Consider the following 15,405-nt stretch of genomic DNA (forward strand, 5'->3'; position numbering starts at 1 on the left):
GCTTAAGAATGTATGAACATCCATTCTGTGTTTTGTCATCTAGTTGATTCAAGTCACATGCTCAGTTGAAGTAGCTGGATGATGTTCTCACTGCTCAATGCTAGGGATCCATTGACCTTTGATAATGTTTTTAGGAAGTTTCAGAAATGGGAAAGCACATCCAATCAAGTAGAAAGTTCCAAAATTTTCCTCTTATGTTTTGATCATAATTGTAGAATGGGATGGAGATATAGGCTATCTTTACATCCCTGAGATGAGAAGATACATTCTTAGTACATGCCCGGTCGTCTGTTGTACTTTATTAACTTACTCTGCCAGCTTCACCCACAGTGAAGAGAGAACCTCTTAATCTATGGGATCTGGCACTTTGATTAGATTGAGAAAGGGTATTTGGATGTTCAACAGTAAGGGATGGGAGTTAAGGGTGTCATTTTAGGACCATAACCGAGAACCAGAGCGGAATTGACCCACTAGGAATTGGAACCGGCCTGCACATTAACTTATTGGTCCGGTTCTATGTTGAATTATTTTAACTGTTTAGCTTATTGGTCTGTGCCAGTTCTAGTCCGATTCTTCCAACAGTACCAGAATCGATAGACCAATTAAGAATCGCAAAAATCGGAACTGCTAGACCCGGTGATACATTGTGCAAAAACCTTAGATTTGAAATCTATTTTTGTTGGAGCTTCAGATAGAATAATAACAGTTATGACTGAGTGCAAGTTTCTTAGGAAGATCCAAAGGTTATGGAGTTATATGTGATAGCTAGATGGCTCCTTGGATTGATCCACCTTATAGTCTACATGTCACCCTCTTTCCTCTTTGCCCAACAGTTCCTTCCATAAGCAAAAATGGATTTATACATAGTCTACATGCCACCCTCTTTTCTCATTGCCCAACAGTTCCTTCCATAAGAAAAAATGGATTTATGCCTCCATTCTCCTGCCTACAAAAGTATTTGCTACAAACATGAGCTCCAGGGATCCCAAAGCTGCCAACACACAGTTCTTTTTTCTCTTATTTAAGTAAATATTCCAATATTCCTCTAAATTTTATGCAAACACACTAATTTTGGGCAAAATAGCGCTAACTTAAGAAATATCAATACAAAACTTGATTCAACTGTCATCCATCTTTTCAATATATATTCTTTATACCCTACATATGCTTTTATCCCACGATATATCTAAAACACTCATTTATATTGATTTGGGATATTTGGTTATTTTTATGCTTATAAATGAATATTTAAACATTCGAATATTTAAAAAAACAAATTCTTATTTGTATGCTTAAGATTTTTTTTTTTTAAATTTTAGACACTAATAATAGCTGAAACCGATTAGGAACCGAAATTGGATCCACCCATTAGTAAATGGTTCAGGATCTCAAGTTTGAAACCAATCAGCTTATTGGTCCAATCTAATCCTGACCCTTTAAGAAACTGGATTGATTGCCCAAAACCAAACCAATTTACTTCCTAGTTGGAGTTAATGATGGCATTCACTATTCAAGGAGTTCAGTCAATCATCAAGTCACCAAAACTTAAGAGTCTTGTGAAATAAAACTTTCACCTTTTCAGAAAGAAAAAAAATTAAAAAAAATAAAGGGAAAATGGAAATCAATATGTTCTTGGTTATTTTCAACAAAAAAAATAAAAATAAAAACAAGCTTCATGGTTATCTGAAGAAATCCAGTCAGATAAAATGTCAGAGAGATTTAATTAATATGGAAGAGATTTATTGGTTTTAATTAATCAAAAGGAAACCCTGATTCAATCCAAAGCCAAGTAGTATTACTCTTAACACACAAACACAGCCTCTAAGATGAAACAATAAATGAAAAAATTGGGATTCCCAGGCGTGAAAATTCTCACCCCGTTTAAGGTCATCATTAAAATGAGAGGTACAAAGAGAGAGGAAAGGGGAAATAAAGAAAGAAAACAGCATTTCTCCAGATGTGCTTGGTCAGAAGCATTTCTATGATGCGGCTTAATCCTCTTTGTCAATACATGCCCTGCTATTGCATGATCAGAAGCATTTCCTATGCACGATTGATGGCCCAGATTCATCATACTCAGCCTTTGCAATCCACATCTAGGGTAAGAAGCCAAAACCAAAAAAAAAAATAATTTACCTATTAATCAGATATTCTTTCAGGAACTCTATGATTAACAAGTAGAGCTCTCAGACGAGGATTATCAGAAGAGAATTTACCTGTTGGAAAGTGCTGAGGGATGCCAAGATGGAACCTCCAATCCAGACACTGTACTTCCTTTCCGGTGGAGCCACCACCTTGATCTTCATGCTGCTGGGAGCTAGTGCTGTGATCTCCTTGCTCATTCTGTCAGCAATGCCAGGGAACATAGTGGATCCACCACTGAGTACAATGTTGCCATACAGATCCTTCCTGATATCAACATCACATTTCATAATGGAATTGTAAGTTGTCTCATGTATGCCAGCAGCCTCCATACCGATCATGGATGGCTGGAAGAGGACCTCTGGACATCGGAAGCGTTCAGCTCCGATGGTAATGACCTGCCCATCAGGCAACTCGTAGCTCTTCTCCACAGATGAGCTGGTCTTGGCTGTTTCTAGTTCTTGTTCATAGTCCAGAGCAATGTAAGCCAGCTTCTCTTTCATGTCCCTGACAATTTCACGCTCTGCAGTGGTCGTGAAAGAGTAACCACGCTCGGTCAAAATTTTCATGAGGGCATCTGTGAGATCGCGGCCAGCCAAGTCCAGACGCAAGATGGCATGTGGGAGAGCATAACCTTCATAGATTGGAACTGTGTGGCTGACACCATCCCCAGAGTCTAGAACGATACCTACAAAACAAATAAACACCACCGATTGTCAAACCATAAGCAGTAACAATATATCGATAAAAGATTTAAACAGAAAAGTCCTGATGCAGTTGCACAAACCTGGTGGGGCCAATGAAGGCTGATCTGGAAGCCCAGGCCAAGGAAAACCAGTACTAAGCTTGGCTTTCAGTCCAGAAGGGTAGTTAGGGCGTATTTTACTTATTGAGGGTATTTTTATAAACTCACTTGATTATTAAAGGCCTGTTTTAGCTGTCGATACATGTGAAATTGAGTTGGATTCAAACACTGTTTCAGTCATTCAGTTTGATCAGGAGTTTTCTTTTTTCCTGTTTTTATAAAGCTATTGATGTGCATTCCCCCACTCCCCTCCCTTCCCCCTCCCCCCCAAAAAAAATAAAAATAAAAGAGTTTAATAAAAATTTCTAAAGTTTCTGAGCTACTGTTTGCTGTACTGTGATAGTCTTGCTGGTCAATAGCCTCCTCTTCTCTCTTTCCTTGTGCACATCAGATTTGACGTCTATTATCAGGTGAGCTTTTCCCACTTCTTCTCTATTCTCCTGCTTTTTTCTGTTGTTTGTTATTCATTTTCTGTTCTCGTTTGTAGACCTGGCAGATACCCTGTTCTTTCGTGAGGAAGAAGAATAGCCGATTCCTTAATTATAAGGATAGATTCTTCCTGTTATTACCTAAAAGCTCTATAATAATAAGTTCTTTCTATATTACCTCTATTATCATTAGAAATTCCAAAAAGGTCCTTCCCTTTGAGTCCCAGACTCCCGGGGTCCTATTATTTCTTCCAAAAGAGTTCTGAACTGTTCTGAAAATTACAGAAGTGCTACTGTCCTCTTCATTTGAGATTTTATCACTCGAAGGACCCTATAGTGACCTAAATTAAGGTTTTGGAACCCTAGGTTGCACCAAGCCCCCACACAAACCATCCTCATACAGGAGGAGTCAAGAGGATCAAATAATAATTAGCACTGCACATGGTCCAATCTCATCCAACCAATCGGGATCAACAACTTAGAACCCAGCAAGTCATTTTCTAATCATAAACATTTCATTGTGGGTTCATGTCAACCCCAACAGAAAATAAACACTGAAACAAGAGTTTTAGCCCATAAGGTGATGTTGCTTACCAGTTGTGCGACCACTGGCATAAAGGGAAAGAACAGCCTGGATTGCAACATACATGGCAGGAGCATTGAAGGTCTCAAACATTATCTGGGTCATCTTCTCACGGTTAGCCTTGGGGTTGAGAGGTGCTTCAGTGAGGAGAACAGGGTGCTCTTCAGGGGCCACACGGAGCTCATTGTAGAAAGTGTGATGCCAGATCTTCTCCATGTCATCCCAGTTGCTTACAATTCCATGCTCAATTGGATATTTGAGAGTTAAAATACCACGCTTGGACTGAGCCTCATCCCCAACATAAGCATCTTTCTGGCCCATACCAACCATTACACCTGTGTGGCGTGGGCGACCCACAATGCTAGGGAACACAGCCCTTGGAGCATCATCTCCAGCAAATCCAGCCTAATTATCAAAATCATTCAGATAAGGCAAAATGTAAGCTCCAAAATCTATGTCAAACAACTGCAAACTGATGCTAAAAACATACCCAAGGAAGCAATTAAGAGATGACCAATATAAGAATAATAAAGTATGATTGTATGAATACAAAAATAGACAAAAATTTCTTGACTGTTACCTTCACCATTCCTGTCCCATTGTCACAAACGAGAGGCTGAATGTCCTCGCTATCTGCCATCTTCTATTGCCTACTGGAGAAAAGAAACCAAATTTAGATTTAAAAAATTAGCAATTATGGGCACCCAATACTAATTGTTTGTACCACAAAGACAGTTCACATTATTAACTAGCCTAAAACAAAAAACCATTGGATAGACTGGCTTGGTCAGTTACTAAGTGGTCGTATGGGACCAACACAAGCATTGGAATCTAATACATGCTCTGTACTTTGACTTAATGAGCTGCAAACCCAATGTCACCTAGGAAGAAAACACTTGTTGCTAAAACAAGGGATATCTTGTTGATTGCATTACACAGCTACATTAGAATTGTATAACAATACCTACAAATAATGAAATAGATAGATGCAATTCTGTTAAACTTGCCACCCCAAGATTAATTATAGTGTATTCTAGATGTTAAAATGTGATAAACAAGTTAGATGACCAACAAAAAAATAAATACAAAAGCATTTAGAAGTATATCTAATTAATGTTTTCTCAATTGAAGGCCAACCTAATTGCTATTCACAGTTGAAAAAATTTATACTCTTCAACTAAAGCAATTAACAAATTCCTAGTTTCTCGTGTACATCACAATCAAAATATATAGTTTCTTCTACATAAGTTAATTCATTTTAATGAGGAAGCAACATGCAAAGATTCAAGAAGAATGCAAAAATGTTCCAAAAGTACAGAAAGGGAAAGATACTAATTAGAAAATAAGTGTGTAAGAAAATTTCCAGGTCCATAACTTCAAGAAAAGCAATGCAGAAAAATAAAATGATACGTGATGATGATTAAAATTTTCAACTAAATTCCCACGCAACCATTGGAAATCATAAGAAAATATATATCCAGGGGCAACCAAATAGGGTTAAAGTATATAGGACAAAGAAAAGTCAAAGCACAAAATTTGATTAGCACTGAAATGAACATGACGGCTAATTGAAAATTATAAATGGAACTAATGAATTTTCTTTTCCAACCCATAAGGGCAAAAGTTTCCTAAGGTGGGGAATCAGAGTTAGAAGGAGGATCTCCATTTAAAAGGAAAAGAAGTTAACTACTTACATGATAGATGCCACAAAAAATTTCTCCAATGTGCAAAACTAAAACAAACATTTTATGTCAGATCCAAAAAAGATCCATAGTGTTTACTATGAGGATCAATTCTCCAACATTTTAGTTAAGGTCTTAGAAAAAACCATATCACCAAATTGAACAAACACTACAAAAAATCATATCACCAAATTGATCTGCATACACACAAGCAAGAATGCAGATCAAGAATAACTACTATGACAAATCTTTTTAAAGGGGGAGGGGGGTTGATTTACTTTGAGATAATTTTCATAGTATCAAAAGCAAAGACACTCCTGCAATAGAAGAGCAGCCAAAACCAAGATTATAGTTCAGAAACAACTAGTCCAAAATTAAAAATGAACCGCGAATGGTATAAAAGAACAATCTTCATTAACCCCATCTCCATACAAAGAGCAACGCATATTTACCAACCAAATAACCTGATGTCCATCTCAAAGGCAGATCTAGAACGAGTACCAACCCAAAAACAGATCGATCACAACCATAACATTAAAGATCGTTTCAGGGTGAAAAAAATCCCCCAAAGACGAGATCCAGGTATGAAACAAGTAAAACCCACAACTTTTATCCCCTAACCCCATAAAATGCAGATCAATATATAACAAATTTCATCAAAGTATTGACATTAGGTGGAAATTGACATTACCATTTCCACCATTTCATTCACCTTAATAGATCGACAAAGGAGATCGATCCAATGAAAGTTCGTCAACAGAACGATCTACCCAACATTCTCCTTCAACATTAGAAACGAAAGATCGAAAAATGGATGAATTGATTACCTTTTTTTTTTTTGGTTTGAAACCCTAGATCGTGCTTTCGTTGAGAGTCTCTGAGAACCCTCTCTCAATTTCTGTCTCTCTTCTCGTCCCTCTTCTTCTTACAACCCAATCTTCCTCTCTCTATATTTCTGACCTCCTCTCTTAACGACCTCTGATCACAGCTGCCCTTCCTTGCGCCCTTTTCTATGGACCCTTAAAAAAAGGAGAGGATGTGTTGGCCGGGTTTCTACATTTACGGTTTCTACTTTTTCTTTTTACCTTTTATAACCCTTCATTTATCTATATTTATATTCTAGCGGCTTTGGTGGCTTTGGCTTTTATTTAACACACAATTACCTTGTCTGTCTCTCTACCTTTCCCTCCTTTCCCTTTTGCATACTATCTGTTAGTCTTCATAAATGGTTGGCTGACTTTTAGTTTCAAGAGGAGGGTTTTCGATCCGACACTGTCAATGTGGGAAGGAATCTATACGCACATGATACTTAGCGTTGTGAGAAAAGTTTTCCAAAGGCCTTTGGCAATTCCAAGCTTTTGGATAATTGTTTGGATTAGCCATGTTTCGAACTTCAATCTCAAATACCAAAAAACTCCTTCTAGACCAGTGGAGCCTTGTCTTTTGTCTTCTTATTACTCTATTGAAAGTTTTCGTGCTTTGTTTTGCCCGTCATTAACTCTGTTTGGATTGAAACTTAACACATGAATAGAAGATCGAGGGGATCCGTTAATCCACAAATTTTAGCACCACTTGACGCAATTAGTTGTGCAATATGCATGGCACCTTATAGATTCCATGGTGAACGAGCCATCTAGCTAAGAAAGCTGCTCCCATTAGTTCATATCATTCATTGTTTAAGGTTCAAGATATAAAGTTTCATGAAGATTTAGGGTTTTTAATGTTTTTAAGTTCAAGTTCTAATTAATGTTTCTAATGATGCATAAATTTCATGGTTTATGATGATATCATGGGCTTTTTTTCCGACAATACTCGGCCTTTTCTAACAGCTAGCTATCCGGTCAAAGTGACTGGAAGTCTGTCTGGTCATAGAATGATGGAGCCCCACTCCCATGCCTTAACCTATTTTTATTTCTAGGCTTTAGTGGCTCATGAAGAACCTTCCCTGGGCCATCATCTAAAAGGGTCTAAAAAATGACTTAGTTTAAGGGTGTCAAATTGAAATCAGAATCGAATAGAATTTGGTTACAATTCGAAACTAAGGAACATAATCGAGGAGGGTTTAAATGCAACATAGCCAAGTACATGAATCGGAACCAAACCGTGTAGTAACCGAATAGGAACCGGAACCATACAGGTTTGGTGCGAGTACCGAATTAATTCTCAGAATCAAGACAAGACTTGGTCCGGATCTAGATCACACTAATACTCTTTGGAATCGAACCGGAACAAAATCGAATACCCGGTTCCAAACCAATTTACACCCGTAACTATTTTTTTTATTTTTTATAATTGGGCCCGAAGAGAGTTGAACTCATGACCTCTTAATTGTGAGGTGTTGGTCCTTGCAAACTGAGCAACCCCTTGGGGTTTTATACCCTTAACTTAGTTGTCTCATAACCTTCTTCCCTTACTCTGGGCACATAATGACTCTTCCAAGACTCTATAGTGGCGGGAGCCTCGTGTACTAGGTATATCTTTTATAAGCTGCTATATTTTGAATGTAACCACTGGGGATGTTTCCATGTCATCAACCACTAAGGGCTTAATGGTGAGCTGAAGCTGTAAGGATCAGATATTGAATTTTGGGCTAATTAGATCAACAAGGCAATAGAAATACCAATATAAAGCAAGCTGAAACTAAACGCCAGAACAGAATAATAGAAGAAGATATGATAAGGAATCCATCTAACTTGTGAAGAGAAGTGGTTCTATGGCATTATTGTGGCTGGATTAGGTCAACTCAGACCGAGGCAAACCCGGTTCAATCAGATTTTGGTGATGTGATCCCAGATTCAATAATGGGCTGCTGGTCCTCTTAGTTTAAGAACTGAGTTTCTCTCCTTCAGAACAGCTATGCTTCTCTATTTTGCTTAACAAAATTCTAGACAAACTGATGCTTAAATGGTTTTTTTTCTTCTATTTTTATTATAACTTGTTATTTTTTTTGGTGTCATCGGAACAAAATGATTCATGGAGTTGTTAAGATTGATCCGCTCTTCATCATTCACAGTGTCTCCAGATGGTTGACGGACCTAAAGGTTTATTTTCCCGTCCAAACTTGTTTAAATAATATTGATTATATCTATGTAAATCCCAATTCAAATTGCCTGTTTGTGTGTTTAACAAATTACCAACTTTGAATTTCTCTGTTTTGGTTTGCGCACCCAGATCCTCTAACCCAGTCCTAGACAGAGTGGGATGGACCGATTCCATTTTGTTAGAAGGACAAATTATTTTGATAGGTGCAGTTTTTTTTTGCTACAACCACGGTTAGAGAGGCCGAAGTCCTCAATATCTAGTAAAATTTGTGATAGAGAATCCATGTTCCTACTTTGCGAAGATGAACTTGGTCTACTGATTATGAATTGCTAAATTTCGTATTTTGGATATTCTTGTAAGGCTTAGATGGTCTTGTTAGTTTCTTGTTGACGATCATGGACTGTTAATGGTAAATTGGGACAAGTGGTGGTTGCTGGTTTACGATCATCTAATTTGAAAACTTATTGCCATCAATTATTGACTACAACAATACCAATGTACATTGACCATTATTTCTGATTCAAGCTTGTGATTATTTTTTCAAATCAATGGTGATGGCGTCAAAATATGGAGGCATTCCAACAAAATTTCTCTAACCATCATTTTATAAGTGAAGGCAAAATATTCTGTAGTCTGCACAGACCATAAGGGTGTCTCTTGAAGCTTAAAATCTCAGCAATGGAAATTGTTCCATATATTGTTACATTTCATACATATCTTAACAAATACTAGACGGTTTGGCAATCAGAGAAATGAGAAATACATACATATGTCCCACTGTAAACTAAGCAGGGCGGGGGCTGACCTTTCTAGATTTACAGCAAGATCGCCTCGCTCTCTGCGACCATTCTTTTTTTAATCCAATTATAGAAGAATAAGGTGGAGGTGGAGATTCTCATCTCTCACCACTCAACAACTTGGTTTACATAGCTTTCCAGTTGGATATTTTAGAGACTTATCACTGTGGGTGCAAATAAAGTTCTGTTTAATTGCTCCTTCCTTTTTCTTTTTCTTTTTTTTTTTTTTTTTGGGGGGGGGGGGGTGGGGTGAGAATAGGAAAGGAGAAGAATAAACAAATAGAAATACTTGATTATCAGAGTCATGATTTTGTACTGCTGCTGAGTCTCATTGGCATTATTTCCCCTGGTAAAAGAACTGCTTCTCATCAATGAATGAGAATGGCCGGCATGCTTTTTGAAGCTCTTCTAATCCACCACAATATCACATTCAGTTTTAAATCTGTAGGTGCCCAAAATTCTTTAGAATTTCTGAAAGAATGACAAATCCTGCGCCCACGATCACAACAGAGAGGGTGACTCTTCCTCCAGGGACAAGTGTGGGCAGTTTTGGAGACGGGGATGATTCTGAGTACCTATCTGACCATGCCATGGCAGCTGGGAAAATTCCAAATAACACCAACACTACAGGAGGAAAAAAAACCATTTTCAGATTGAAACTGAGAAAAAGACACTTGGTTGCTGTTAAGATTCAAATGCTTCAAATATAACTACACAATCACCTGGGTAATTAAAAAGAAGAGCACAAACCAGTGTAAGAACTAAAGTATACCTCCATATGTCCCTGCAAAATCCAAAGCCTTGAAAAATATCTCCGGGTAAAGCAATGACAAGATTAATGGTGGAAGCAAAGTCAATAAGTACAGAAGAGGCTTGCTCTGACCACTGGGCAATTTCAGCACTGATTCAACATAAAATTAAAAGGTGAATTCAAAGTATGCAAATCTTCATTTGTGGACCAAAAATAAATGAAAAATAGCAAACATGCATTACGTAAGTGTGCATTTTTTCACCTTTCTATGTTAATGCAACCCTACAAAATCTTATAAATAAATCAGGTTTTCTGAAAGGATGGAACTTTTACTTCCTATATGAATTGGCTGGCTTTTAGGTGCACAAGGGATTGAAGATCATATTCTACATGCTGTATAGGGCCCAATTCGAAAATACATCATTCCAACTGTCCCAGACTCAGCTGAAAACATTAATGTTTCTTTGGTACATACAGCTCATCTATCAGACTCTGGTTGTGGTGAATCTTGAATGTTCTTTATTTAACACGGAAAAACATTTTCTTTTTTAGTCATACACACATATGTCAGATGCTAACACCTATATTAACATTACCAGACACTTCATGTATGTTTTCCCCCATTAAAATGAGAAATAAAAATGAGAGTGACTGAGGTAAAGAGCTTGCCTACAGGAAAACACATTGTGTAATAGCATGAAGAGTGGTACACTCACAGTCAGCGAGGAAGTCAGAAAGACCCAGAGTAAATCCAATGTATGAGGTCGCAATTGCAAGGAATGAGAACACTTCAATTATTGGCTGCGCATGATTTGTACCAGAGAAATTAGCACTCTTTACTCCACCTATTTAGCCTTTCATAATTATCAAGGCGGCAAGGCGACCATGGAGTTGGAAAGGGTCTAAAATCAAGGCGATACCAACAAGGCGGCAAGGCGCCTGCCTAGGCGCCCAAGGTGACCAAGGAGCCTGGAAGCCTGGGCAATACCTTGATAACTATGTAAGCTTTAAACTTACAGCTCATAAGATTCAAGAGAATGGCAAACCACTTACTCCAACAACTCCACTGCTAGATCGCAATTGTTCCAAAGGGTCCAAAATCTTATCGCTGCCTGTTTCAAGAGTAGGAATGGTGCCAAGAGTCACAGCATCCCAAACAAGAAACAGAACAAGAGGAACAGCTGTGCCTAGAACAATAGCAGTCCTGTAAATGTCAAGAGTCAATAACCCATGGAGCTCTAAATTCCACACATAAAATTACAAAAAGGTATTGAGCACTGAAATAATTATAATTACAACATCACCTAAAGGTACCAAGTAAACAGTAAATGATGAGGAGATAAGCAACATAAATCTGACAAAATTTCACCTATTTGTGCATTCAAGTGAAAAGTAATATCTTCCAGGCCAAAGAAATGATTAGGGCTCCACAACTAAACATATGGAACAACATGGTCTGATGCCATTATTGATATAAAAGATGAGCAACACTGTGCTTATTATTTAAGTGAACATACTACTTTGGGGAAGGTTTTCATGCATGGCCGCATGAGAGAGGGAACGGGCTACGATGCATAAATGGGGGGTTTGTCATTTCGACGGGCTCATGTGAGAGAGAGAGAGAGAGGGGGGGGGACAGGACCGTGCACGGTGCACGGAGCCTTTTGCCTACTACTTTTACAGGGCTATCATTTAGTACAAATAGTATCAGTATGAACTGCATAAGAGAGTATCATTTATATAAATATTATCAGTAGAACGGAATAAGAATAACCTCAATGCAATGGCACCACCCAATAAACCACCAAAAAAGCATATCATCATACAACAACAACCACAACAACAACTCAGCCTTATACCAACTAAATGGATTCGGCTACATGGATCCTCACTTCTCCTAAGGTCATTTTAGCCCCTGGCTCTTTTAGTTCCTCTTATCTGAATCAAATCACTCCTCTGTACTGGAGCATCCAAAGGCCTCCGTTGAACATGATCATACCACCTCAAACGACTTTCTCATAGCTTATCATGTATCAGAGTTACTCCAATATCAGCTCTAATATGATCATTCCTTACTTTATCCTTCCTAATTTTGCCATTCATCCATCTCAACATCCCCATCTCTGCAACACTGATTTTATCTATATGATGCTTCTTAACTACCCAACATTCTGCACCATACATCATAGCTGGTAAGATGACTGTCCTATAAAATTTTCCTTTAAAGTTTTAAAGGAATACGATCATACACAATACTTTGGATGCACCTCTCCACTTCATCTATCCTATTTTAATTCCTTGTGAAACATCATCCTCTATATCACCTTCTTTATTTATGATTAAACCCAGATACCTAAAATAATCACTTTGCAGAATCTCCCTCACATCAACTATCACCGTCTCATTATCCGTCCTAGTGTAACCAAAGTTACACACCATATACTCCGTCTTCGTTCTACTTATCTTAAAAACTTTTGATTCCAAGGTTGATCTCCATAACTCCAACTTGGAATTAAACCTGCATTTGTCTCATCCACCAAAACAATATCATCAGCAAAAAGCATACACCAAGGGACCTCATCTCAAATGTCTCTAGTTAAATCATCCATGATAAGCGCTAACAAATAAGGGCTTAAAACTGATCATTGATGTACCCCAATTGTAATTGGGAATTCACTACCTTAGCCCCCCACAGTTCTTACACTTGTCACTGCACCATCATACATATCTTTAATTATGTCCACGTATTTACTTGAAAATTTTGTCTTCTCTAGTACTTGCCAAATTCACTCTCTAGGGACTTTGTCATAAGCTTTTTCTAGGTCAATAAAGGCTATATGGAGATACTTCATGCAATCTCCAAATATTTCCATGAGTCTCCTAAATAAATAGCTTATTCCTGGCATAAAACCAAATTGGTTCTCCATAATAGTAGTTTCTTGTCTCAAATGGGTTTCAATAATCCTCTCTCATAATTTTATAGTATGACTCATTAGTTTTATGCCTCTATAGTTATTGCAACTCTGAATATCACATTTATTTTTGTAAATCAGAACCACAATGCTTCTCCTCCATTCATCTGGCATTTTTCTTGTGTTCATAATCTTATTAAACAGCTTGGTTGCCAAGATAAACCACAAATTTTCGTATATATCTACGACATGTGGTGTCTTGATGGGTAATGCAGTCTTCTAGAACATTATTACTCGAAGTGTCTTCATTTAATAGGCTGCAAAAATAACTTCCCATCTCTTCTTAATGTCCTCATCCCTTATTAATACTTTTTCACTTTTAATACATCTAACATGGTCGAGATCTCTACTCTCCTTTTCCCTCACCATAGCTATCTTATAGATAGCATTTTACATTTTTACCCTTCCTTTGTGCTCAGATTGTTATAAAGATGTTCATATTTTTTCGCCGTTTTTTTCTAACAATCTTCTAGGTTCATTTCTGGTAAATTTATACATTTGTAGATCCTCTACATCTTTAGTCATTTACCATGTCTTAAAACTAACTTTCTTAGTCTTAATGGTTGTTCGAACCTCATCATCCCACCACCAAGTCTCTCTAGAGGAACGTCGTTTTCCTTTCAATTTGCCTAGATCATCTTTAACAACCTTCTTAATATAAGTAGTCATCTCATTCTAAATCGTATTAGTGTCTCCCTTGAAGTCCCACTTTCCTTGTTTGACCACTTCATCAGTAAATGATTTTGAAGTATCTCCTTTAAAGCTCCACCACCTTATCCTAGGGCAAATAAGCTCACCTTTCTTACGTTTCTGTGTAGTGAGGCACATAGCCATGACCACTAATCTATGTTGTGCAGTTAGGCTCTCCCTTGATATAACCTTACAGTCCTTACATAACAATCCATCAGACCTTCTAGTTAAGAAGAAATCTATTTGGCTATTATGATGCCCACTTTTAAAGGTAACTAAGATCTGATTTGGTATGATTTCTATTTGGGAAATTGTTTGGTTTGATTTTTGCACCTTATTTTAGTGAAATAGAAATCCTAAAATAGTTAAGGAGCTGTTTCAGAATTTCTATTTCATTTGACTTCACTCTTGCTCTTTAATGAGCACATGGTCAATTTGATGGGTAAGGTAGTAATTTCATGTTAAAAATAAAACACCACCTTTCTTCTCCTAATGGTCTCACCACCACCATGCCACCACCGCCACCATTGCCACCAGCACCCCACCACTTCCACCACCACCACTGCCACTATCCCGCAACCAACACCACCCTTCCCAAAGAAATAATAGAATCTATTCTCAAAAATTGAACTATCAAATGGATTTTTTTTATTCTTGAAATATTTCATATTGATACAACCAAAACAATTTCAATTTCTTGACCAAAAATCTATTTGTTGACTATTTCATTAAATCAAACTGAAATAGAAATAGAAATCATACCAAATCTGACCTAAATGCTCCTCTCTTTTAGTAAGTGTTTACGACAGATAAATCATAAGCACAGCAAAATCTAAAACTGAGATCCCCTCATTCCTCTCTCCAAAACCATATCCTCCATGTACATCTTCATAGCCTCTACGGTCTTTCCCAACATGGCCATTCAGATCACTCCCTATAATAATCTTTTCTTCTTGACTAAAACCTTGCACTAATTCATCCATGTGTTTCCAAAATTGTAACTTACTACTTTCATCCAATCCTACTTGAGGTGCGTAAGTGCTAATTATATTGACAATCTCTTTCTCCAACACAAGCTTGATGGATATAATCCTATCTCCGAATTTTAACATCCACCACATCATTCTTTAAATCTTTATCTACTACTATGCCCACTCCACTTCTACGGTTCTACACATATACCAAAGTTTAAAGTTGTCCAACTCCTTAGTTTTTTTTACCCTTCCATCTAGTCTCTTGAATACAGGCTTATTTTAATCCTTCTTCTCCTAATAACATTTATGAAATCTAGACTCTTTCTTACCTGTTAAAGATCCAATGTTTTAAGATTAATCTAATCCTACGATAAATCCAGTTTTTTCCCCTTTTATTTTGATCAATTTTTTTTTTTTTAATTCTTTTAACAATACAAGATATTGAGAGACATGTCATTTGGACCAAGGACCTCTTATAAGGGATTACTAAACTTAACTCAAATTTATCCCCAACTGAATTACATGGATCTTCTTTCTCC

The 15,405-nt window shown here is 37.3% G+C and overlaps 2 protein-coding genes across 9 annotated transcripts in view; both read right to left on the bottom strand.

Moving 5' to 3' along the window:
- Positions 1-1,773: 1,773 nt before the first annotated feature.
- LOC122667520 (actin-like) lies at positions 1,774-8,344 on the bottom strand. Of its 5 annotated transcripts, none has more exons than XM_043863811.1 (5): positions 8,334-8,344; positions 4,539-4,611; positions 3,970-4,363; positions 2,217-2,830; positions 1,774-2,096 (listed from the first exon to the last, which is right to left on the bottom strand). In XM_043863811.1, exons 2-5 carry the CDS (start codon positions 4,596-4,598, stop codon positions 2,031-2,033), a joined length of 1,134 nt encoding a protein of 377 aa, XP_043719746.1. In that variant the 5' UTR covers positions 4,599-4,611; positions 8,334-8,344; the 3' UTR covers positions 1,774-2,030. The 5 variants fall into 5 exon arrangements, with proteins under 5 accessions (XP_043719746.1, XP_043719745.1, XP_043719743.1 ...); XM_043863810.1 differs by lacking the exon at positions 8,334-8,344 and adding an exon at positions 6,485-6,654 and having other exon boundaries at positions 4,539-4,616; XM_043863808.1 differs by lacking the exon at positions 8,334-8,344 and adding an exon at positions 6,477-6,654 and having other exon boundaries at positions 4,539-4,608.
- A 1,479-nt stretch (positions 8,345-9,823) lies between these two features.
- The window catches only part of LOC122668927 (tyrosine-specific transport protein-like), a 31,732-nt gene continuing 26,150 nt past the window's right edge, over positions 9,824-15,405 (bottom strand). For 2 of the 4 annotated variants that reach the window (XM_043865511.1, XM_043865510.1), the window contains 4 exons: positions 11,284-11,434; positions 10,947-11,031; positions 10,252-10,380; positions 9,824-10,103 (listed from right to left, as the gene is read on the bottom strand). In XM_043865511.1, the coding sequence (XP_043721446.1) occupies positions 9,916-10,103; positions 10,252-10,380; positions 10,947-11,031; positions 11,284-11,434 (553 nt within the window). In that variant the 3' untranslated portion in view covers positions 9,824-9,915. Of the gene's footprint in view, positions 10,104-10,251; positions 10,381-10,946; positions 11,032-11,283; positions 11,435-15,405 lie in introns of those variants that run through there. The other 2 variants (XM_043865512.1, XM_043865513.1) reach the window with 2 other exon arrangements.

The sequence above is a fragment of the Telopea speciosissima genome, chromosome 7 (genome assembly GCF_018873765.1).
Source record: "Telopea speciosissima isolate NSW1024214 ecotype Mountain lineage chromosome 7, Tspe_v1, whole genome shotgun sequence".
Taxonomy (NCBI): Eukaryota; Viridiplantae; Streptophyta; class Magnoliopsida; order Proteales; family Proteaceae; genus Telopea; species Telopea speciosissima.

Excerpts from the sequence above, each read along its gene's own strand:
- LOC122667520 (XM_043863811.1), bottom strand. The coding sequence starts at position 4,598 with ATGGCAGATAGCGAGGACATTCAGCCTCTCGTTTGTGACAATGGGACA. Across the intron at positions 2,831-3,969 it reads TGCCAGTGGTCGCACAACTG|GTATCGTTCTAGACTCTGGG; the intron begins GTAAGCAACATC and ends TTTGTTTTGTAG. Across the intron at positions 2,097-2,216 it reads CCCTCAGCACTTTCCAACAG|ATGTGGATTGCAAAGGCTGA; the intron begins GTAAATTCTCTT and ends TTCTTACCCTAG.